A 23,110-nucleotide genomic window follows, 5' to 3' on the forward strand; every position below is an offset into this window, starting at 1 on the left:
CCTGATTGGTTTCGTGGAGTCGTTCCTTTGTATGCAGATGTGATCCTGAGACATCCTCCGACTGTATCTGGTTAGACCATCGTCACAGGCTAATAATCTTTCTTTATGAGTGCACTGATGCGTGGCCACTACGCAGCAGCTTTCTTTTGCTGGGGGGTAACCTGATTCCCAAGGCAACTGTTGCCATCGCAAAACACTCAGTGAACGCAGCGGCATGCCAAGGTTTAATCTCTAACTAGCAGCAGCACAGTAATTTGCTATATTTACATTGGGATTTGTGTTGCCATTTAATGCTTTGATTTACAAAGAAACTTTCATTGCACATGAAGATTGGACTTCTCAGGTACCGAATGCGAAACAGCGTGAACAAGATGAAACTACGTAAGAGATTTTTTTTGCATTTGCAGTCTGTTTTAGTGTTACCAATAGTCTTTATGTGATTCTATTTGTTTTTTTTCATTTCCACAGCATCCATCTCTGTAGCTTCCACACCAGTGTGTATTCCTCACAACACCCCTCCTGTCCGGCAGAGTCGCTGCCCGGTGGTCACTCCCATGACATTTCCCATCATCTCAGACTCTGCCCGGATGTGGACAAGCAATCAGGTGAGCAGAGATTTACTGACTGACCTTTTGTGACATTGGAAGGTGATGTTTGCTTTGTGGCCAAAAGAAGAAAAATATGTATATATGTAGTATCTGCCCCCCTAGAGCATTCCTCGATTGAACCCCTTGCATCCACCTTTGGTCCCAAAACGCACCGTCAGTCTGGAGACACCAGCTGTTCACCACCACAACCACCAGAGGACACTGATCATGCAGAGAAGAGAGCACTACAGGTAATAATCTTGCTCTGAACAACTTTCACAAAGAATCACACAGAGACCCACTTGTCTTTGCTTTGAAGAGTTAAGTTCCAACTCAGTGTTGATGTTACAGGTATCATCAAGTATGGAGGAAACCTTTTTATGGAACTGGCAGTGAGAGAGAAGAGTACAGGTAATTAATAAAATTAACACTTCATCTTCACCACCTGCACTGATGATAGCAAAAAGCTGCTAATTTCTTTCTGTAGGAAGGAGTTGCGAGAGCAGTTAAAGAGGCAAATAGAGGAGAAATGTGCAACACTGAAGCTGCAGCTGGCTGGCAAAGTGAAGGAAGCTGAGTATCTCCGAGAAGTGGACCGCCTCGCCCTGTCCAGCGAAAGAGAGCAAAGGATCCAGCACAGCAAAGCGATGACCGCATACAGAGATGAGAACAAGAAGGTACAGTCCCACGCATGCATTATGTATCCACTACTAATGCTTTGTGTTTATGAACCTTCACAATAGTGTGTGGGAAATGATTCAGCATGCTCTCAGGTTACAGCAGTGTAGGGAGTGTCTGAGGTTTTTTTTTTTCCCCCCTCATCTATGTGTATGTGTGTTGTGTGCACAGCTAATGGAGCAGAGCTGGAGGGATAGAGCACTAACACGTTCCCAGGAGGTCCTGAAGGAGAGAGAACTGCTGCGCCTCAACCCCATTAACTGGAGTGGAACACTGAAATAGGCTGAAGCTCTTCAAGAAGTCAAAATGTAAAACTCAGGCCTCACTGTAGCACTTATGCATGAAAAATGACATCTGAGATATCCAGTACATGCAACTAGTGAATGATCAGATGACTTTTTCTAGGGGGTGTTAGACTAGGAAGAAGCAAATTAAAGTCTTAGGCATTTTACTGAACCCTAAAGTATTTCTGCTCTGCTCGTACAAAGGTTCATGTCAGAGTACAGTTAACCCGGGAATCCTGTCTTTCACTTCTCTGCATGCTGTGTAATTCATAATGCAACATATTTTTTTCCACAAGCCAGAATGTTTTCCCCAGTTGTATCTTTGTTAAGAGCAGAAAAAAGCTCAACAAAATTACATCAAAAATTCAAATAAAACATGAGGAGTGGCAGATTTTTTTATTCTAAAGCAAACATGTATAATGAATTAGGACTCTGTGGACAACATTCCACACAAGGAAAATCAAAGATAAATTAGATGGACGGTTAAGAAAGTGATGCTCCAGTGGCTCTCCAACCTGATGCTACTGTATCTGCTAGAATTACAATTGAAGAGATTAAAATCTGCACGGATAATGCACACAAAAATGAGAAAATATCAAGAAAAAAATATGAGAAACGTCAACAAACAAATATTGCTTTCAAAACAAAAGGCAACAGAAAATAGCTTGCATTGTTCAGACCAGAGCTGGTATTTACCTAAAGCACATTCCCTCACACACTTACTAAGCAGTAATGCTGGTGATCCAGCAGCTATTAAAAGTTAATCTTCCATGCCAAAATAAGACAATAAATAAACATGGTTCAGTACCTTTCATTTCAAATCCTATTATCATGCATTGTTACTTAAAAGAATCATTCAAGGAGGAGGTAAAAAGTCATTCTGTGAAGATAAATAACCAGTTGTTCCTAATGGAAATATCCCAGAGTGCTCTGTCATAGGGTGATTGGAAAACTCAGATTTGTCCATCCAGCCCCATGCCTTAGCAATAAGCTTAAGCACTGCAGTGATCTGACGCAGTCAAAACTTATGTATCATTCAAATTATGGGAAATTAGTGTAAAATGTGGATGGACATGATAACAGGTTTTCATTTTGTGGAAAAAAACGACATCTTTTCTCGAGCGACATAGAGGCCAGATGAGACATCAAAATGCATAATAGATTTTCACAATCAGTAGTGGTCTTTATGTCACCCTTGTTCCCAACAGAGTTGAGGTAGGGGGATTAAGTTCAGCTCCTCTATATCAGTGCAGTGTTGCTTTGTTATCCCTCTTACAGTTCCAGCTTCAAAGTCTTCAAGTTCTCACTTTTTCCTGTATTATCCTATTCATAAACTTAAATTAACAAACCAGAGCCCTTTTAAGTAACTCTTCGATCACAAGTAATTCCCTGAAAGGCAAGCTTTGTAAAGAGTTTTTCTGCCCCCAACTGGGTCTCATTCACCGTAACTGACTGGTATTCTAAATTCCTCGTTTCAATTTGTGGTCCCAGTTGGTCTAACGTCCCTTCAGAAATCCGTCCAGCATGTAGTCTCCCTTCTCTGTCAGCCAGTATCCAGCCATGGCAGCCACACCTCCGATGAAAATGGCTGTGAAGACCATGTCACCTTTAGCAGCAAGCGTGGCGAGAGCACAGATTACAACGCCGAAGAACATCTGCTGCAGCACAAGGACCTCATCATCTGTCATGTCGTCAAACAGTCCCTTCTCTGGACCAGCTAAGGAGGTGAAAAGAAAAAAAAAGGTAGAAACAAAGAATTCTGAGAAGCTATACATGTGCTTGTACATTCATCACAACTTAAACTTACCAGGAGGCTTATTCTCAACACAAATGCTGTCTCTTCTAATATATCCATCAGCACAGTCGCAGTGGAAGGAGCCCTCCTCGTTGATACAGGCCTCATTGAGTCCTGGGCACGCTATTGCACGTTCACTACATTCATCTACATCTGTACGAAAACAAACAGTTTACAGGACATCAGGATGCCAAGGGGTATGTAATGAAATAAAATGGTATAAAAATCTAGATGCTAATTATATACTGACCAAGACACTTTGCTCCCTTCAACCTGTAGCCACGTGCACATTTCTTACAGCGGGCAGGACCGCTACCCATGCAGCCCACACATGCCTGGTCACAGCCTGGACACAACAGAAGCACAATGGTCAACATTATATCCTACATTTTTCATTAAATACCATACTGACAATTGCAAAAATGTGACACACAGTTGTTGTAAATTGTAGCTAATAAACCACAATAATGCCTTTAATTTAAGCCATTTTTTAAGCAAAAGTGCAAAAGGGTCACTGGTCCTACATGAAGATTTGATGCTTTTTCTGCAATATGTGACAGTAACTTGAATCTTTGGCTGGAGCTGTAGGAACAAATCAACAACGATTCATATTTTGTAATGAGATCCAGGAGATTATTTTGTGATACTTTCACCAATTTTGCAAATTTTATTAAAATCTGCCTCTTATCACACCAGCTGCATAAAATCTACAAATCTTAAAGTATCTGCATGATTTCATCAGGTACAGTGCACCGAATACACAAACATAAAAAGCAAATTCACAAAGGAGCCTACCTCTGCATTCATATGATCCCTCTACGTTGTGACAGTAGGTGTTAGAAGGACAGCGAGCCAGCTCTGTACCGCACTCATCAATGTCTAAGAGACAGACAAGGGCAATCTAACAACACATCCAGGAAATTGGCACAGAATCACTGAAATGTGAGCGAATGACCTTAATGTCAAACTCACCCACACACTTGTTGTCATGAAGGATCCAGCCGGGTTTGCAGTCAAGGCATTTGTAGTCCTGTGGCCCGGAGCATTTCTTACATGAATGGTAACAAGCTACAGAGGATGACAGACATAGATGCAGGGAGAGGGTCATTTTTTGATTACTTGAAACCAAATTCAACAATGCAGAAACAGTTGTCTGATTCTGACCTACCTGCACAGGCTCCTGCACTTTCATTGGAGCTTTTCTCTCTGTAGTAACCATCAGCACAGCTCTGGCACAGATTACCCGAGTATCCAGGGTCACACACACACTCTCCGTCACCCAGACGAGTACCCTCACCCTCACAGCGGCCCAGACCTCCACACACACCACCGGGTCCGGATGGACACTCTGTATTGGATAAACATGCTATTAGTGGTACTCTGATAAACCAAAGACTTTGAAATAACGTGATTCAAACGAACATTACTAGGTTTTGCATATTTACGAAATCACTCTTAACCTGGAACAACTAAGCAAGAACTACATTTGACGTAGTAAGATTTTCTGTGCTGATATCAGGCAACTTGTGTTTAATGCTTTATGTTGTTCACACCTTTGCAGTCAGGTCCAAAGCGTCCAGGTGGACAACAGAGTCTCAGCTCTTCTATGCACAACCACTCAAACAGGTCCGGTGCTTCCTGCTGCCTGTAGGACATGAACAGCATGTCAGCCATCAAGTTAAAACATAGGCGTGATAACACATCTCAGCAAAACATGATGCCACAAACATTGTCTTAATATACAAAATAAATTGAAACACAGATTGCACCTGATTAATACAGCTGATCCAAACTTATTGTAGACTAAATTAAAAACAACAAGAAAATCACTCAGAGAGTGCAGCACTTCGCCAAGGCTGCTCAGTCATATCATTTCCGACGGCTGAAGTCTTTAATAAAACATTACCTTGTGGTGAGCACAGGCGTGTGTTATGCGTGTGTATATTATGTATGGATACTGAATCGCGTGACCTAAATATGTAGCGGGCAGCGGGAACTGATGGGACTCAGAAACACCACAAAATTTAATCAATTGTTCTTTGTATGATTTCCGGCAGATAAGTCCCGAAAAGTCCACTGCGGTCGATTTGTTGTAGGATCACAATCGTGATCACCAGCAGGCAGCTGATGTAGTGTTCACTTGTTGTCATAGTTACAGTGACGCCATGCTGCTATCTTGCAATACAGAAATCTTTAGCAAATCCATGGATTCAGACTATAAGCTGCATCACTGCCGAAATCTAATCAGGTGGTCCTTGTATCATTTCTGACCTGCTCTGAAAATGTCATTCAAATCCGTTAGCCTGTTTTTGAGTAATGTAGCTATCAAACAGACAAACAGACGGACAAACTTACGCCGATCGTTGTGTTCCTTGGCGGAGTAATGAGGGCACTCTCATAAATAGTGCTATTTTTTTGTTTTGAAATTGCAGTTCATTCAGATTTAGCAGACACGTTTACCTGTGGAACCACCACGTCTCCACTTGGTCCTCTATCTGCTCCAGCAGACCGTTACATTCAAAATCTGTTTTCTCACAAGCAGCTTCTACTATCTCCAGGAGTCTAGTCTCACTGAAACAAAAGCCAACGATAGAGTGTTAAGACATTGGTCAAAAGATGCAGACGCACGCTTCCCTAACCCATCAAAAGGGTATAACCTTACTCTTAGGAAGTGTCACTATTAAAATCAGCTGTCTTTTGTAATCATTCACACAAAATATCATACAAATGTGCAGAGAACCACCACATGAGCCACTTTCTTCAGAATGGTTTAAGTACTGCATAGTCAATAAAGATAAAAGCTGAAGTTGGTCAGTGAATGACTAAGAAAGTCTCTTGTAGGTGAGACTAAAGAAAACTTACCTGCGTGCATACTTGGCCAGCTTTTCCTCCTCCCAGGCAGTGTTACCTCCCCCAAAGTTCTTGTTGGCTGTTCTCTCCAAGCCCTAAAAAGAGAGAAATTTAACAGACTTGAAAATTACAAAGCATAGCTAAAAGACGACAAGTGTGAATTGATGGTTCATTAAGTTAACTGCAGTACCGTAATGAAACTCTCGGTGAGTTTTCGGCAGGTCTGGCATGGTGCCGTCTGGACTCTGACCACAGAGAGCTCCGAGAGAAGCACCAGAGCAGGAAGGAAGGGCCAGGTCCACCACATGATCCTGTAACAGTGACATATAATTGACGTAAGGCAAAAAAGACTTCTCGGAAATCATCACACCAAGCAACTTTAACCACAACAAAAAAAATTTTATATCTGCTTTGACATGACTTGCAGCAACTTATCGAGGTGGAGTAAGAACAAAAACATCTGTACAGTATAGTGTAATACAATCTGAAGCTGCGCAATATACACTGGCAATACTTTTGTGATGTTTAAGATGATACATTTTCAGTGTTGCATGGCTTTACCCCATATTTCCTGCCTACCTCCTAACAATCAACTGTCCAATAAAGGCAAAAAAGCAAAAAATAATCCAAAAAGGAAAAAAGACCTGATCTACAGATTGTCAGAGTAGTAATGATTTAAACTTGATGTTATTTTGCTAGTTGTTTAGCCCTACTGCAGCTACATTGTGGTCCAGAGGTTTTGTCTACATACAGGGTTCAGCTAATTTCATATTTATAACTACATTTTAACCAGGTACTCAACTAAATAAATCCACATGTAAAGCAGTGACGGGTATTTTGAGTTGGTTATAATCGTTTGACGTTAGTCTTGTGAGAAAAGTATAAAATTTGTCTGGTTGGGATGCTCAGGGTTAGCTTAGCTCAGCATCAGCACCACAAAAATTAGCCGGCTAGCAGCTGGCTAAGGTCAGTAGTTAGCTACTAGCCGGAGCTAACGTCCATCATGGTCTCCTTATCTGTCCGACGTGGGTCTACTTAACTCTATTTTAGGAGTGTGTGTCCTCCTGGAGATATTTAACAGGCTGTTAAGTATCCTACAGTGTAGTTCCAATAAAAGTAGCTAGCTGCACTGCTTTTTTATTCTTCATCCCGGTGTTACCTTATTGAAAAACCACCGTCCGCTGCACCGATGATTGTCTGGTTCCCTGCTGCTTCACACAACGCAGGCGGAGTTTCACATTTTGAACGGAAACTTTCAACGCTTCAGTCGGGCCATTTCTGCGGTCACTTGCTAGCTAACACTGGCGCCGCTCATCCAGGATCGTGTAGCTGTACCACCGCGCTGCAGCGTGATGAGGGAGCGGGCAGCTTCCAGTCGGTTCTGTTTGCCGTGCAGCAGCTGCTGCCTCACAGGATGTGGCGCCGCCCAAAGCCGCCGGGCTTCAATGAACCAACCAATCAGTCAACATCCATCATTTATCAAAGCATTTGTACAAAACCCCCCAAAACAAAACAAAAAAAAAAACCCACCATAATTTCATTGGTATATTTTGCAACAAAATGGACATGATTATTACATAAAGAGTCACTCGTCAGAATACATTTTAACTATAATTATAGGTATTTTGTTTCTTTACTCATTTGTTTCTTCCTAATCAGTTCTGTGTTAGTTACATAGATGTGGACACAGTTGAATTTTTAGAACTGTTTCTATGCAAACTCTCAAAAGCCAAAGAGCTAAAGTGAATAATGCAAACGGTGATTTTTTTAAACTTTTGCACTGAAATTGTGACTCTTGAAAATCCTCTCAACTCTAAAACTAAGCCATTGTTTATTTTTATTAATATTAATTCTGCATTTGCCTTCAATGTATACCTAAAGAAACACTGAAGAAAATGGTGCATGTCAGTGAAAGTAAATTAACTGATCGTGCAGTAAATATTAACATATAATATCAACAAATATCAAACATCCCAAAATCCATAGAATTCGTAGGTTTTTTTTAAAGAAAGACATTTTGAACAGATTTTTTTCAACATTGTCATTTTTTTCACATTACAAAAATGAATGTGAATTTATATGTCTAAGGTAATTTAAAAATCTGTAACTTTGATTAATCACAAGATTTCTTTTTTTAAAGAAGAGAGATTCATAGAGATTTTTATATATATATATATATATATATATATATATATATAGAAAAAGACTGCTTAAATAAATTTGAATGTGTTATATAATTTTTTAAAGACCATATTATTAATAGTTTCATTAGTTTTCTTATATAAGTTTAATTCTGCAAATATATTTTAGAATTAGTTGCAATTGGTGACAGTCAACATAAAAACAAGTCTTGCTTCTGTCGTTTTGTAGCATTTTCTTGTATAATTCCAGAGCTCATGTAATACTAAAACTAGAAAATGTGTTTAATTTTGGGTCCGTGTATTTATCTGGCAATTGGATTTTCCGTTCTGAAACGTGTATTGAAAAACAAAAAACGAGTGGTTATTTGATTTTTGTTTTAAAATGCAAAAATTGAAATACAAAGCGTTTTTAGTTTTCGTGATCAAAAAGGGATATACGAAATTTTAAAAATGCTTTGATTTTCATTTTATATTTAGAATAACAAAAAATTAAATCAGTAAGAGACAGAAACGAAAAAAGGTCCGTTTTTTTTCATTTTCTGAGACCGGAAGTGGTCATCAGCAAGTGTGGAGCCAAACGACAACAAGATTCTCAGAGGGCGGAGCCAGAGAGCAGTGATTGGTCAGACCATAGATAATATAGAAGACAGCGCGCTAGTATTATATGTAGTGATGGCTGATCGAGGCTTTGTTGAAGCTTCGACACTTCATTCAAAACATGGTTCATTACTCGAGGCCTCAATGACACACAGTGCTCGAGTAGGACTTCTAGTGGTCAATAATATGAAGTGCAATCAAGACGTGGTCGTTGGTTCATGGATTGTTTTGGATTTGATTCGCCATGCACACATTCCTGTTTGACTACACTAGATGATTGTATGGGTTGTAGTGGACACAAAAATAATATTACTAGTAATAATAATGACAATAACTATTGAAGAGCACGTTTCTTATTTCCCATGTTTGTCTGTATCCCTATATACTCTTTGCTTATATTCTGTGTTATGAAACATTTAAACGGTGCTGCTACATTCATGAGATGCTCTACAAATACAGACTGATGTCATTTTCACATGGGGCTGGTGCAAATAAAGATTTTATGGATTATTATGGAATTTGGCAAAGTATGTCTTGGGGTTTATTGGTAAAGAGGTCAGTAAAGAGGGTGTGCTTATGTAACTGGTTATGAGTTTTTATTGAGAAATAATTTATCAACAGTTTTGGGGCCACTGTTCCCTCTAAGCTGCGCGCGTGCGCAATTGCGCACTGCTGACACGGTCTCCGCGCACAGAAAATCTGCACTGCGCACAAAAAAAAAATCCAACCTAAATTGTAAATAAAATAAACACGTAACAATTCATTCCGTGCTATTTTTCAGTGTGAGTCAGTGAATGACGGTGACTGGCTGCTGCAGCCAATGATGCGATTCACATACGTATTTACCATAGACTGTATATAATGGTATTTACGCAGCTAATCAACGTCAGGCGTCCTTATGTGTAGCCACCGTTGTTGTCATAGATATGAATCAGTAGATAGGACACGCCCCTTTGAGCTGCGTGTTACAGCGAGGCTAAGCTAGTGGGGGCAAAGTTTCAGTGCATTCCGTTGATGTAGACGGCGTGAAAACGGAAACAACAAGTATGCCGGCTCACTGTGCTGCATACAGTTACACACTACGTCGTACGATTGAGACAAGGAGACTTGGAATGACTTTTCATAGGTAAGAATAGTTTTTGGCTCTTTTTTCATTATGAAATCTTGTTGAGAGCTTCCAGTCTATGAGAGCTAACTAGTTAGCCACTAGCAAAACACTAATGCGAGCTAGCAGCTTGACAACCAAATACCAGACGATTAATAGTAGCTGTAGTATAGTTGTACAAGCAGTGATAGTAATACTAAAAGTACAAGCAGCAGTAGTAGTATAAACAGCTGTCAGAGTTGTAGAAGTAGTATCAGCATTTGTAATAGTATTACAAGTTGTAGTAGCAGTGCCAGTATCAGTAGCAGTAATGTACTACCACTACTACTAGTAGTAGTCACATTGCTATTACTACCACCAATACTACCAATAATAGTTATAAAGCTTAACTCATGTATATCCAGATTACCATCTATGTTCTTCCTCCAAACCCATTTTATGATTGGGATTACAGGCAGTTCTTTAGGACTGCTCTCAAATAATAGAAATGTTACTAAACAAGGTTATACTTATCAAATTAAATAGCTCTGGTCTCCAGTATATTGGCGAATTCGGTTATTTGTACTTAATTTATTAGCATGATTTCTTTTTAATATGTTGTGTACAGACTTAATTACTTCTCTGTCTACTTTTCTTACTCCATGTGGGTTTCCCAGACACTATGGGTTGAGGAGGAATTGGAAGTTTGTCGGCTTAGACCTGGTGTCATTCCATCAGTGTTAAACTTCCCGGCTCATCTTGGAAGAGTACGTGCCAGAAAGACCACGACCAAGCAGTCTTGAGATCTTAGGCAGCGTCTCCCTCAGGTGGGTGTCGACGGTGTTCACGGTCAGGTCTGTAGAGGGAGGCCGCCACCCACCTCCCCGCCTACTCTCTACCCAGACTCTGCCTTGGCTCCACCCACGTGGTCACTTTATTAACTACGATGCCAAAGGGACGACGAAATTACTTCTTTTCCTCTGATCTGTAGCTCAGTGAGTTAAGGGTTTACCTGTAGAGCTGCAGCTCGCTGGTTCAAGACTAGACCCTTCTTAAATTTTATCAAAATCCTGACAAAGAAAAATGCCAGTGGTGGGTCTTGAACCTACTACCTTCCACTTGGTAATCTCTATTCTTACCCCTGAGCTACTCACTCAGATACTTTTTTTTTTTTTTGCGCATTTATCATCTATTTTTTTTGCCATTTTCAAGTTTTTTTAACTTGAGTCTCGACTCAATCGTTTTTCTCAGGAGGTTGGACTTCAGCCTTTGTGCTGGAGGGTTGAACCCTCAGTTCCAAGACTTTCCAAAGCCTCCACACCTCCCGAGTCCTCAGGACCTGAGCTTTCACACAGTCTGAGGGCTGAAATTTTCTAAGTCCCACAGTAGTTCTCTGTTAGATTGAACTTCCAGACAGTCCAAGGACTGATATCTTCTAAGTTCCTGAGTACTTCTCTGTTAGTTTGAACCTTCACACAGTCTGAGGACTGAAATCTTAAAAGTTCTTGAGTAGTTCTCTGTTAGTTTGAACCTTCAGACAGTCTGTTAATGTTTCGATTAAATCTTTAAGGTTTTTCTTTTTAAATGTTTTACCACCTTTTAATGTTTAATTTTCTTTTTAAATCCTTCATTGTATTTTCTGTGTAATTCCTATTTGAACTTTTATTGTCTTTAAGATATAATTTTCTAATTAAACATTTAATTTTTTAATTAAATGTTTTGTCTTTTTATTGGATAGGTGTAGTGAGAGACAGCCAGGAAACGGGAGAAGAGTCGGAGGAAGACTTGCAGCAAAGGGCCACTAGCGGGACTCAAACCCGGGACGCTGCGTCAGGGACCAGCCCCTGCACATGGGTCAGCCGCTTAACCCGTTGAGCTATATGGGCACCCATGTTTTTTCTTTTTAAGGGTTTAATAATCTGATTAAATGTTTTGCATTTTTAAAAATGTTTAACATTCTTCTTGTTTAATTGTATTTTTTAAATGTTTAATGATGGAAAATACTTTATCTGTAATTTCTAATATTTGTATTTTAAAAATTTTGTTTAATTTCATAATGACATGTATTGTATCTTGTTGAATTATCACATTCAATATTTTGTCTGTTTAATAGAGTTAAACATTAAATTACATTAAATTATATTAAACAGACAAAATATTGAATGTGATAATTCAACAAGATACAATACATGTCATTATGAAATTAAACAAAATTTTTAAAATACAAATATTAGAAATTACAGATAAAGTATTTTCCATCATTAAACATTTAAAAAATACAATTAAACAAGAAGAATGTTAAACATTTTTAAAAATGCAAAACATTTAATCAGATTATTAAACCCTTAAAAAGACAAAACATTTAATTAAAAAATTAAATGTTTAATTAGAAAATTACATCTTAAAGACAATAAAACTTCAAATAGGAATTAAACAGAAAATACAATGAAGCATTTAAAAAGAAAACTAAACATTAAAAGGTGGTATATGTATATATAATTTAATTGTATTTAATGTTTAACTCTATTAAACAGACAAAATATTGAATTAGATAATTCAACAACATACAATACGTCATGAAATTAAACAAAATTTTTAAAATACAAATATTAAAAATTACAGATAAAATATTTTCCATAATTAAACCTTTAAAAAATAAAATTAAAGAATTTTAAACATTTTTTTTAAAAATGCAAAACATTTAATTAGATTATTAAACCTTTAAAAAGACAAAACATTTAATAAAAAAATTAAATGTTTAATTAGAAAATTACATCTTAAATTTCTTAAATCTTTTTAATAATAAAACTTTTTAAAAGTTTTATTGTATTAATTTTTTTTGTTTGATTTAATTGCTTTTTGTTATGCAAGTCAACGCCTAAAGAACAAACTAAAGCAACAGAACCAAACCCGGTTCAGTGGTAGAGAAGCAGAGGAAATGTTTGCTGCAGCTAAATAAAGCAGGAAGACACTGAGCTGCTCAGGTGTTCCTGATAACACCAAGCAGCTGCTCAGGTGTTCCTGATAACACCAAGCAGCCACCTGGACAGCCAATAGGAACACAGCTTACTGGAAGTCCAGAGGGCTGGCTTAGTGAAGGAAATTTAATTTAAAGTTGAAGCAGAAAGTTAACAAAGAAAGTTGAAAACCACCTTCTGATACCTGAAATCTCTGAGTTTTCACACAAAGAACACCTGAACATGTCAAACTGGTTCCATAGTAGAACCATCATTGTAAAAACGTCATAGTATGGTGTGATGCTCAAAAAACATTAGGACCTGGCTGTCAGGGGACAAACATGTAAGAAACATGAGAACAGAGAGAACCCAACCAGTAGGTCACAGTTTATCATCCCCCAGTCATCTCCTGAAGTCCATATGGTGAGAGACATCAGTATCTGGTTGTTAATTTACCAGAGGATGCTTATAATCATGCTGATGTGGTCTGTACTCTACAGTATTTTAGTGACTCAATAAATGCCTAAGTTGTTTTTTTTTTTTTAATGCTTTTTAGTTTTTAATAAACATTTATCAGCCTATATGTAATCAATAAATGGCCTTTGCCTATCTTAAGAAAAATTCACTCAGAACTCTGATATGTTAACAGTACTAGATAAATCAATAAATACGTGCATACACACAAAAATAAGTTAATACATTAACTGTGTTTAGATAAGATTTAGATTTTAAAAAAAGTTGTTTATGTTTTTGCAGAATCCAGTATTGCTCACTGGTTGGTCATTACATTTTATTAGTTTGATTTCACTGTTAAAAATGATGCCACCTCTTTTCAGACAGAACCTGTGATAATAAAACAATACAAAATTTTTAGTTCCGTGTTAATAAAGCACTTAAAGCTTTAAGTATGGCTAAATGCTTTTTTCAAAATTAAATATATCACTCCTTAGGTGGTAGTGGCCCCAAGTTCAGTAAAGTTGGAAAGATATTCACAGATTCAGACTTCCAGCATCAATAACTTGTTAGATATAGGTTGTCAAAACATAAACGGTGCCTCTTTCCCATTGTTGCAAGGCAGGCAATGTGCTACAAGCCCAGTTTTATCAAAAGTAGCTGTCTTTCAAGCTACAGGAATAACACTGGTGTCTATGGAGTGAACAGGGTCCGTCTGCAATTTGCAAAACCGCTGCAACAGTAAAGAGAGACAAATATTCAATAACTTCACTCTTATACATTGTAGTGTCACTAAAATCACTGCAGCCTTCAACTGGCTCCTGTTGACAAAGTGTTTTAACAGAAATGTAAATGCTGTAATTTGATTCTTTTAATGAACCATGTAACTTGAATGGATGTGATGCTGGTGTGACCACAGTGCACACGTCTGATGTTGCTCACAGTGGTCCAAGGGACGCTCAGGGAGTTTGTGTGTTTGCTCAGACTCATGAAAAATTAGAGGGAACATTGTTTGGGACTCAAGCAGTTCCTTCTTTTACTCACTATCTCCCCAGCCTTAGAAAAAAAAACCTGTTCACACGGCACAGATGAGGCTGAGGTACACAGGAAATGTTTGGCTCCATTGTACAAGTTTGGGTAAACAGTTTTCTGGGTTGCCCAGTAAGCCAGTGGGTCTGCCGTTCTTTCTACAATTGCATTCGCTGCGGCGCTTTGCATTTGCCAGGCTCTGCTTGCATCTTCGTCCAATAGGCTCCACAGTTGAACTGAAAAATATTGAAGATCATCATCATCATCACCAGAAACGTCAGTCATTCCCTATTCAGAAGAGAAAAAAAAATACCCGTGGAAGGTGCTGCTGGTGGTGGAGGACGAGGCTGCGGTGGTGCTTGTGACGTAGATGACTGCTGCTTGGCATTCTTTATGTTAATTGTTGTGCATTCTGTTATTAAATGTTCTTTCACACTGGCTGCCACTCTGATTGGTGAATCCAAAAGTTTTGAACTGCAGAGCCACAAGTGTAGCAACAGTCAGTGAACTGTTCTTTTCTTTGGTTTGTAGTCTGTCAGCTAAGCACCTGACAAGGTTCTGTGCCAGGTGTTGGGCATGGGGGTGGTGAGTTGGGAATAAATATATATATATATATATATATATATATATATATATATATATATATATATATATATATATATATATATATATATATATATATATATATATATATAAATAAATAAAATCTATCTATCTATCTATCCATTGAAGTATCTGATCTGATATGAGTTCTGATAGTTGTTGACCATAAAGTGAACTTTTAACTAACAGGAGGTAGTAAGTACTGAGGAATGTGTTTTCGGCTCCAGAAATCCTATGTTGTGTTGACCTTGGGGTCCACTGTTAACCTATAGCTGATTTGTGATCCTTAGGAATGCACAGAAGGGGAGTCTTGTCTGAGGAGTTATCATTTTTTAGTGGGGATGTAAACCAGATGCTGTAATTCTATACGTTACCAGAAGGTATAAAAACTGACCGTTGGTCTTTGTTCGAGGAGGATCATTGGGCGACATCCTTCCAGACAACTTCTGTCTGTATGATACTGTTCTTTCTTTTAATAAAGTTCTTGTTAAGAAAGTCAGTGTCAACGGGCGTTTCTTCTCCACCTGCACATCACGGACATCAGAGAAACAACGACACCATCTATCTATTCTCTACGAAATACGAAATCTGACATACTATTAACACTCAAAACAAAAACAACAGCCAAAAAAACAACCTACTCTGCGAAAAACAATTCAAATGAACAACACTAAGGGATCTCCTATCCCGGAACACTCGATCCCGCTGAGTGATTCATATAACAAACCGAACCAATCAGGTGATTCGAAGCAGTTGAGTGCTTCAAACGTCACGAGTCACGTGACCAAACCACGCCTCGGCACAGTGGCTCGATACGTTCGCTTCATGAGCTACAGCGCATGTGTCGAAGCCTCGGGCATCAGAGGACCATCACTAAGTCTATGTATCTATGGTCGGCAGGTCTGGCAGCATCTCTGGCTGCTGTTGACCTTGTTTTTGGAGTAAAACATGGTAAGAAGATAAATACTTCTAACCAGTAGCGTTGTTTTGTTGTACGTTAAGTCAGCGACTTGTGAAGAGTTGTGTTTTGTCGTGTTTGAGCAGTTGGTCCGGACGCGTTGGCTAGCTAAGCGGCTAAGTTAGCTAGCGGGCTAATTAACACAGGTGGCTAACTTACCGCTGAACACCTGTGTTAAACCGCGCTTAACTTAACATTGTGCAACATTATCTCTCTGAATCTCCATGATTTCATTAAATTCTTTCTCTCTTCCACTGCTCAAGTTCAATCCAGTATATAAAATGACATTAATAGTGAATAAACTAACAACCAGCCACTGTATTTATTTATTACTGCATGTATTTGTAGTAAAACATGAGTTGAAACATCCTACTTTTGGATCTAGAACTGCACAAGCCGTTCATTTTCAGTCACCTGACGAGTTAAACTCCCCTTTTTATGTGAGGTTGAAGCAGAAAGTCGGAGTTAACAAAGAAAGTTGTTTATAATTTGCGATACATGTTATATCTGACTGAGGCTTTAGTTTTTGATGAGCCGATTTACACGTAGAAACTTTGTTCAGGAAAATTTCTCAGTAGCTCAGAGGACAGGCTGCTTTTTACACAACCTTGTAAGAGAATGTCTGTCGATGCTTTCAGCAGAATTTAGAAACACAACACTTCCTAAACAGATATTTTGAGGCTGTGAGGTTGAACATTTGAGAGTATATCAGTGTGTTTGTTTGTGGTCTTTCTGTTTCTAGGTGGAAGCTGAATTAGTGAGGATGACTCCTGCTCCTGTCATCTCTAAGCTCCTCACACATCTTTACCTGCACATGAGGAAAATCACTCCTGTAGAATGCAGGTATGTTTGTCATTATTATAAAAAGATGTTGCCTGGTGACCTGTCAGAAACCCATTATACAGAGTCAGCCAAAATAATGTTTACACACATCAGGAAAAGAAAAACTTGCATAAATATTTCAATACCAAATTTATTCAGACATCACGAGATTAATAAAAGTTATCTTTGGCCTCTACAATTACAAGAGGTGTTCAAAGTGGTGGCCACTGGCTTCCAGACATTTCTGTTCTGTTGTAGACATCACTTGTTGATGCTCCATTCATGAGGGTAAAGCCATCTGTTGGGAAAACATCATACAACAGGACACAGAGTTATCGTGATTTGATCAAACTTAGAAAGAGGAATCTATATGTGTACAAGTACTTATGCAAATGAAATATCTATAAAAGTTTTTCTTTTCCTGATATGTGTACATTATTTTGGCTGACTCTGAACTTAATGAGAACAAAACTGTCATTTAATTGTTGCTTTGAAAGCTTCTTTAGTGAAAACCAGCTGGTGTTCTGCTTTGAAACAAACTGCTGTTGAGGTCTGTGTTTTTAGGTTTAACCCCACAATTTCTGAATGAACTGATAGTTTTTTTTCCCTGATCAATGTGGACGTTATAATTGATGTTAACATTTACTGATCATATAATCAGCATGACAATATAACAGTATAACATTCTGACCACCTGACTAATACTGTGTTGGTCCCTTTATGCTGCTAAAACTCCTCTGACCCAGTGGTTCATCAGAACCTCTGGGGATGTCCTGTGGATTCTGTGGATCCTGTGGGTTGCAGGGTGGGTCCTACCTAGACCAGGCTGATCCTGGACCATCCCACAGATGCTCAATCAGATCTGGATGTGGGGAGTGTGGAACCCAGGTGAACAGCTTAGCTCTGTCGTGTTCCTCAGACCACTCCTGTAGTAGCAGTTTTAGTTTGTCCTACTGGCAGCTTGCATCAAGGACTGCTGTTGCCATGGAGACTAGGGGGTTGTTTGTCCTGCAGTGTTTAGGTGGTGGTACATGTCAAACACCGACAGGAACGTCAAGGTTTCCCAGCAGAATGTTGCATTAGAACAAGATGATGGATGTTGTTCTCTTCAGCTGTCAGTGGTCAGAATGTTGTGGCTGATCGGTGGATCTGTCTGCCTTTACTCTGACATCCAGAGTTATACAAAAGTGTAGTATGTGTGCAGTGCAGAAGAGATTTACTTTATTGTATGCAGGTTTTTTTGTTTTTTTTTTTAAAGGGAGAGCATTTTTTTATCCACCTGAAGAAGACCTAATCTTTCCCTTCAAAGGATAGTTAATTGTTACTACGGCTTCCATAGTGGTCCCATCAGAGAAAATCATATCCATATACAGATTTTTATTAATTCCAGGGCTGGTTCAGTAAAGATTATAATAACAACGACATCGGATAATTCTTGGTCGCAGTTGGAATTTTGCAGCCTGAGAGATGGTTGAGAAGGTGTGCAGTTCTTGTTTTAGAAAAATATGTTATAATAGAAGATCTTTATTGTCATTGTACATGAAATTATCTGCAAACCAGCAAAGTGCATCAGTCTGAGGTATCTAAAAATAAATAAGTAAAGAAAAATGCTTCTAAAGCCAATAATAAACAGAATATTTTGAGGGAATATTCTAAAAAGGAAAGAAAAGCTCCATTCTCACTCCTCTCAGGATAAACTGTCATTAAAATTGACTTTAAATTTAGCTTCAACACGAGATAAAAACATTTACTTTCATTACTGATGTCAAGTTTTAATAAAGTTCATGCTACTTTTATAAAATGATGAAAGTGAATAAATTGTATTTCTGTGATCTGTGTTTGATTTCTGTCTTTTCTCCTGTCATCCAGATGTTCAGAGGGAGATGATGCCACATCTGGTCCAGCTGATGGAAGGTCTTGAAGTTCTCTGACTGGCCTCGACTGAAGATGGTCGTCTCACTGGATTTAAGGTTCAGATGCTCAGTAACAAACTCCACCAATGAGCCAACAGGGAAGCTTTAGGTTTATTAAATGTTGCTATGAAGGTATCGCTGTTTTTCTTTGTGAATGCAATGTGCTCCAACTGAAACTTGAATTAGAACTTAGAAGTAAATCCTTCCATCTGAAAGGATTTAGTTGCATTAATAACCTCATAACATTCTAATTTTTATTCCAGTCTTGGTTGGAAATAGAATCTCTGTATTGATTCAGGTAAAAACTGAACTTCACAGCATGTTGAAGCAAAACAACCAGATGAAAACTGTGATGGTGTTGGATTGTCAGACTGTAATGTTGCAGCTCAAAGCAGCTTTTCTATCTCAGTTCATTCTGACATTCAGCTATGAATCAACACAGCAGATGGTGATCCATGCTGTGGAAGTCTCACATCTCCTGATTTAATGGAGCTGCTTTGCACTTTTTACACTGTTTATTCACCAACACTTTATTTAATAAAAGTCCCATCTAGTTTTTATGAGGAATGTGATGTTTTAATTTCTCTGTGAATAACTGCAGTCTAATGTAACAGCTGGAGTTGTAACATCTGTCCTGATATTGATCATGAAGTATTGATCAGAATACTTATGGTTAGCAGTCATCCCTAAAGTTTTACATTAAAATCTTGACTTGTGTTGTGAACTTTGGTAAGAAGCAGAAACTTTAGTGTTGCCATGGATACATGTGTTAAATTCTGTCCATGTTTCATTTTGGGAAATGCAGTCCAGTTCCAGAATGTGGAGGAATTTAGTCTCACAATCACAGACAACAAATATTATCTGAAAGTCAGGTTATTGTTGTTTATTAGCACAATACAAAAAGATTAATGTTAGAAATATTCCAGTTAAGACTCTAGAATATCATGATTTATGTAAATTTACCTCAATAATATGAATGTTCAGGTTAAGACTGTGCAGTGATATTATGTAAGTTTAGCTGATTAAAGTTTATGACTCTGCACTAAAATATTATTTAAATTGACATCATTATTATAATATTTAGGGTCAGACCCTATAGTATTGAGATTAAGAAATCAAATATTCTATAAAATGTAAATACACTGAACTCATTTGGATGTATTTAAGTGAGACTGTACAATATTATTTGACACAAATCTATCTAAATCAAAATTTTAATAATTTTCATGTCAAACATTTACTGGACTGATTTAAATATTAAAATCACTCCTTTCTAATCCTCTGCTGTACGTTCAAACCTGAGGCCTTAAATAGAAACACACAAGTATCTGTTTGAAGGAACTTCTGCAGAGTCCTGGTTCCAGAACATGATGATAGAATTATAGACAAACTTTAACAAAAGCTGCCTGAGAGTTTACAGGTTTTTATGTTGGATTTCTTCAGTAATTTAATGAGCGTTATCAGCAATAATCAAGTGTTCATTTGATGAACTTGATTTCCTAAAACATACAGAATTGGAGCTCATATCTTTGACAGCTGTAAAGTTTCTGCTCCTTCAAAGTTCACAACACAATGAATGAATTCCTAAAACACTCTCAATGCTGGAGAGCGTTTGTGATGCTGAAGCAGTGATCAGTTTTTCTGTTTCTTCTCTGGAGATGCACAATGAGGGACGTCTGCAGAGACTGAGAAAGAGTCTCACCACATCCTGACATGAGGAAAAAGACTTTATTGAAGACTACAATGAGAAAAACTATCAGACAGCAGACGGCTGCATTCAAGGTGAGATCTGAACATTTGATCTGGAACAGGAATTCAATAACTGCAGCATGAGCTTCATTTCAGTCTGTAGCTGCTGAATTCATGATGAATCATCTGGCACTAGAGAAGAAGACCATCAAACATCCATGTCAGCTGATGGAGGTCCAAGAGTCTCACCAAACAACCTACAGAGTGAAGACCTCAAATCTGATTGGACGGCCTCCTATTCAGCCACATGTGTGAACAAATGCCTCTAAGTTGATTTGTTTTCTAAAATAAATCTAATTTGAGTCCTAATCTATGCCTGTGTGTTTGCTTCTTTACACCGCTGTTAACAGTTTAGGCTGTTAGATTGTTCCAGATAAGACAAGATTCTTCAGAGCCGTTCTACCACGAGCCTGACAGGAAGAACTCCAACAGCTACTGAATGTTCCTGTGGTTCCCTCAAGGCTACAGGAGGAGCCCTATGAGGACGAGCTGGTCCACCTGATGGTGGCCAGTCGCTGCGGTTCAAAGCCAACACCGACTATGTGGACTTCTACTGGACCACACGGAGGCCTTCAAACCGGACCAACAAGTTCACCGACTCCCCGACTCGTGGGTCTGAGGACGCCGCCGAGCCTCGGTCCAGCCGGCCTCCTGTCTGTGGGTGTTTGAGTGCTGAGAGGTTTATGGATGTAAGTGAACGTGTCTGTGTTGAAACAGCAGCTTTTGACTCACTAACGCCGACAAAAAACAAGAGCTCCTTTATTTGTGACTTCCACTAAAAAAACTGATGAAAATAAGTTTGCCAGGGTTCTGACTGATAATAGATTATTAAATAATGCAAATAATCGTTTAAATATTGCTTTAAACAATCCTTTTAGGTCTACATTTCCTTTATACTGACTTCTTGGTATATGTACAACTATTTTGGGTGGAATATACCATTAAGCCCAATGTTCAAAGGTTCTTCTGGGAATATACCATTAAACCAACCTTTTAGGTAAATGTTCCAGGATGTTGGGTAGAATATACCATCAGATCAACCTTTTATGTCTACATTGGAAGATTTTAGAGTAGAATATTACTCCAAACCATCCTTTAGGTCTACATTTAAGGTGGAATACTCCTTTACACCAAGATTTTTTGGTCTACATTGAAGGATTTTAGGTGGAATATTCCTTTGAACGAAATTTTTAAGTTTATGTTAAAGGATGTTGAGTGGAATATACCATCATACCAACCTCCAAGGTCTACAGTAGTGAATTTTAGGTGGAATATACCATTAAACTCACCTTTTAGGTCTACATTGGAGGATTTTAGGTGGAATTTTCTTCCAAACCATCTTTTAGTCTACATTTAAGGATGTTTAGGATGGTATATTCTTCCGAACCAACTTCTCAGGTCTACATTTCAGGTGGAATATTCCTCCATACTAACTTTTTTGGTCTACACTGAAGAATTTTTTCTAAACCACCCTTTCGGGTCTATATTTGGGGTTTTAGGTGGAATATTCCTTTTAACCAGCCCCTCAGGTCTCTTTGAGGATTTTGGATGGAATACTCGGTTAAAGCAACATTTTAGGTGCATGTCCAAGGATTTTTGGTGGAATGTTCCTTTAAGGTGGATGTGTGAGGACCTTGTAGGTGGAATACTTCCTGAAACCAACCTTTTAGGTCAACATTCAAAGATTTAAGGTGGAATACTCCTTTAAACCAACATAAATTTCATGTTTTGATCATTATCAAGTGAGAAACCTCAATCCAGACTCCTCATAATGACGTTTGAGATTTATGCTGCTGTTATTTGTTTAGTCCAGACTAAATGACAGAAATCCACAACAGTAATTTTATTTCAGGACTCTGTTATTAAATGTTAAAACAATCCATGTGACTCTAAAAACTCAACAGTTTTACAAACTCTAAGATTAAACTCTCCACAAGGATCCAAAATAAGTTGGACTTCTACATGAGAGCTTTAATTATTCTTCATCTACTTCCTGAAAAGTTTGGTCAATAAAAAAGACAAAAACTAATATTTTCAGCTGAACTAAAGACAGACTTTGATTTTTCTGCTCACATGTTGTGTTGTTGTAAACTTCCTCTTTCAAATAAATATCCTCCTAACCCCCTGGAAACCAGCGTCCTAATGTTTTTGGAGCAACACACCATACTATGACGTTTTTACAATGATGGTTCTACTATGGAACCAGTTTGACATGTTCAGGTGTTCTTTGTGTGAAAACTCAGAGATTTCAGGTATCAGAAGGTCGTTTTCAACTTTCTTTGTTCACTTTCTGCTTCAACTTTAAACTAAATTTCCTTCACTAACCCCGCCCTCTGGACTTCCAGGAAGCTGTGCTCCTATTGGCTGTCCAGGTGGCTGCTTGGTATTATCAGAAACACCTGAGCAGCGCAGTGTCTTCCTGCTTTATGTGGCTGCAGACAAACATTTCCTCTGTTTCTCTTCACCACTGAACCGGGTTTGGCTCTGTTGCTTTAGCTTGTTCTTTAGGCGTTGGCTTGCAGCTTCCAGCAGTAAAATTGTCTTTAATGTGTTTCTTGGTGTGTTTTAGGGCTTTGTACTGGATAGTTGTCTTGGTAAATGTGGTTCTTT

At 38.3% G+C, this 23,110-nt stretch overlaps 2 protein-coding genes and 1 long non-coding RNA gene across 3 annotated transcripts in view; 2 read left to right on the forward strand and 1 right to left on the reverse strand.

Annotated features, from left to right (window-relative positions):
• Positions 1-116: 116 nt before the first annotated feature.
• Positions 117-1,938, forward strand: LOC111570406 (uncharacterized protein D1044.6-like). Its single transcript, XM_023273153.3, has 6 exons — positions 117-381; positions 469-605; positions 711-838; positions 939-998; positions 1,075-1,264; positions 1,437-1,938. The coding sequence occupies exons 1-6, from the start codon at positions 324-326 to the stop codon at positions 1,545-1,547; spliced, it is 684 nt and encodes a 227-aa protein (XP_023128921.1). The 5' UTR covers positions 117-323; the 3' UTR covers positions 1,548-1,938.
• LOC111570399 (protein disulfide isomerase Creld1) lies at positions 1,927-7,596 on the reverse strand. The gene is made up of 11 exons (XM_023273147.3): positions 7,354-7,596; positions 6,385-6,505; positions 6,207-6,289; positions 5,805-5,915; positions 4,898-4,989; positions 4,513-4,692; positions 4,317-4,412; positions 4,140-4,223; positions 3,595-3,690; positions 3,357-3,497; positions 1,927-3,266 (listed from the first exon to the last, which is right to left on the reverse strand). Exons 2-11 carry the CDS (start codon positions 6,499-6,501, stop codon positions 3,046-3,048), a joined length of 1,221 nt encoding a protein of 406 aa, XP_023128915.1. The 5' UTR covers positions 6,502-6,505; positions 7,354-7,596; the 3' UTR covers positions 1,927-3,045.
• Positions 7,597-15,964: 8,368 nt separating this feature from the next.
• Positions 15,965-23,110, forward strand: part of LOC129349436 (uncharacterized) — a 10,733-nt gene continuing 3,587 nt past the window's right edge. The window contains exons 1-4 of the long non-coding RNA XR_008602438.1: positions 15,965-16,009; positions 16,759-16,859; positions 18,708-20,533; positions 20,637-21,179. This is a non-coding gene — a long non-coding RNA (uncharacterized LOC129349436). The remainder of the gene's footprint in view (positions 16,010-16,758; positions 16,860-18,707; positions 20,534-20,636; positions 21,180-23,110) is intronic.

This window comes from Amphiprion ocellaris, chromosome 8 (assembly GCF_022539595.1).
Source record: "Amphiprion ocellaris isolate individual 3 ecotype Okinawa chromosome 8, ASM2253959v1, whole genome shotgun sequence".
NCBI lineage: Eukaryota > Metazoa > Chordata > Actinopteri > Pomacentridae > Amphiprion > Amphiprion ocellaris.

What these genes read in the sequence shown, in the direction of transcription:
- LOC111570406 (XM_023273153.3), top strand. Translation starts at nt 324, where the DNA reads ATGAAGATTGGACTTCTCAGGTACCGAATGCGAAACAGCGTGAACAAG. An exon ending in CGTGAACAAGATGAAACTAC is followed by an intron (nt 382 to 468) that starts GTAAGAGATTTT and finishes TCATTTCCACAG; the next exon opens with CATCCATCTCTGTAGCTTCC. An exon ending in CAGAGAAGAGAGCACTACAG is followed by an intron (nt 839 to 938) that starts GTAATAATCTTG and finishes TTGATGTTACAG; the next exon opens with GTATCATCAAGTATGGAGGA.
- LOC111570399 (XM_023273147.3), bottom strand. Translation starts at nt 6,501, where the DNA reads ATGTGGTGGACCTGGCCCTTCCTTCCTGCTCTGGTGCTTCTCTCGGAG. An exon ending in TCACCGAGAGTTTCATTACG is followed by an intron (nt 6,290 to 6,384) that starts GTACTGCAGTTA and finishes CTCTCTTTTTAG; the next exon opens with GGCTTGGAGAGAACAGCCAA. An exon ending in GAAGGGAGCAAAGTGTCTTG is followed by an intron (nt 3,498 to 3,594) that starts GTCAGTATATAA and finishes GTTTTCGTACAG; the next exon opens with ATGTAGATGAATGTAGTGAA.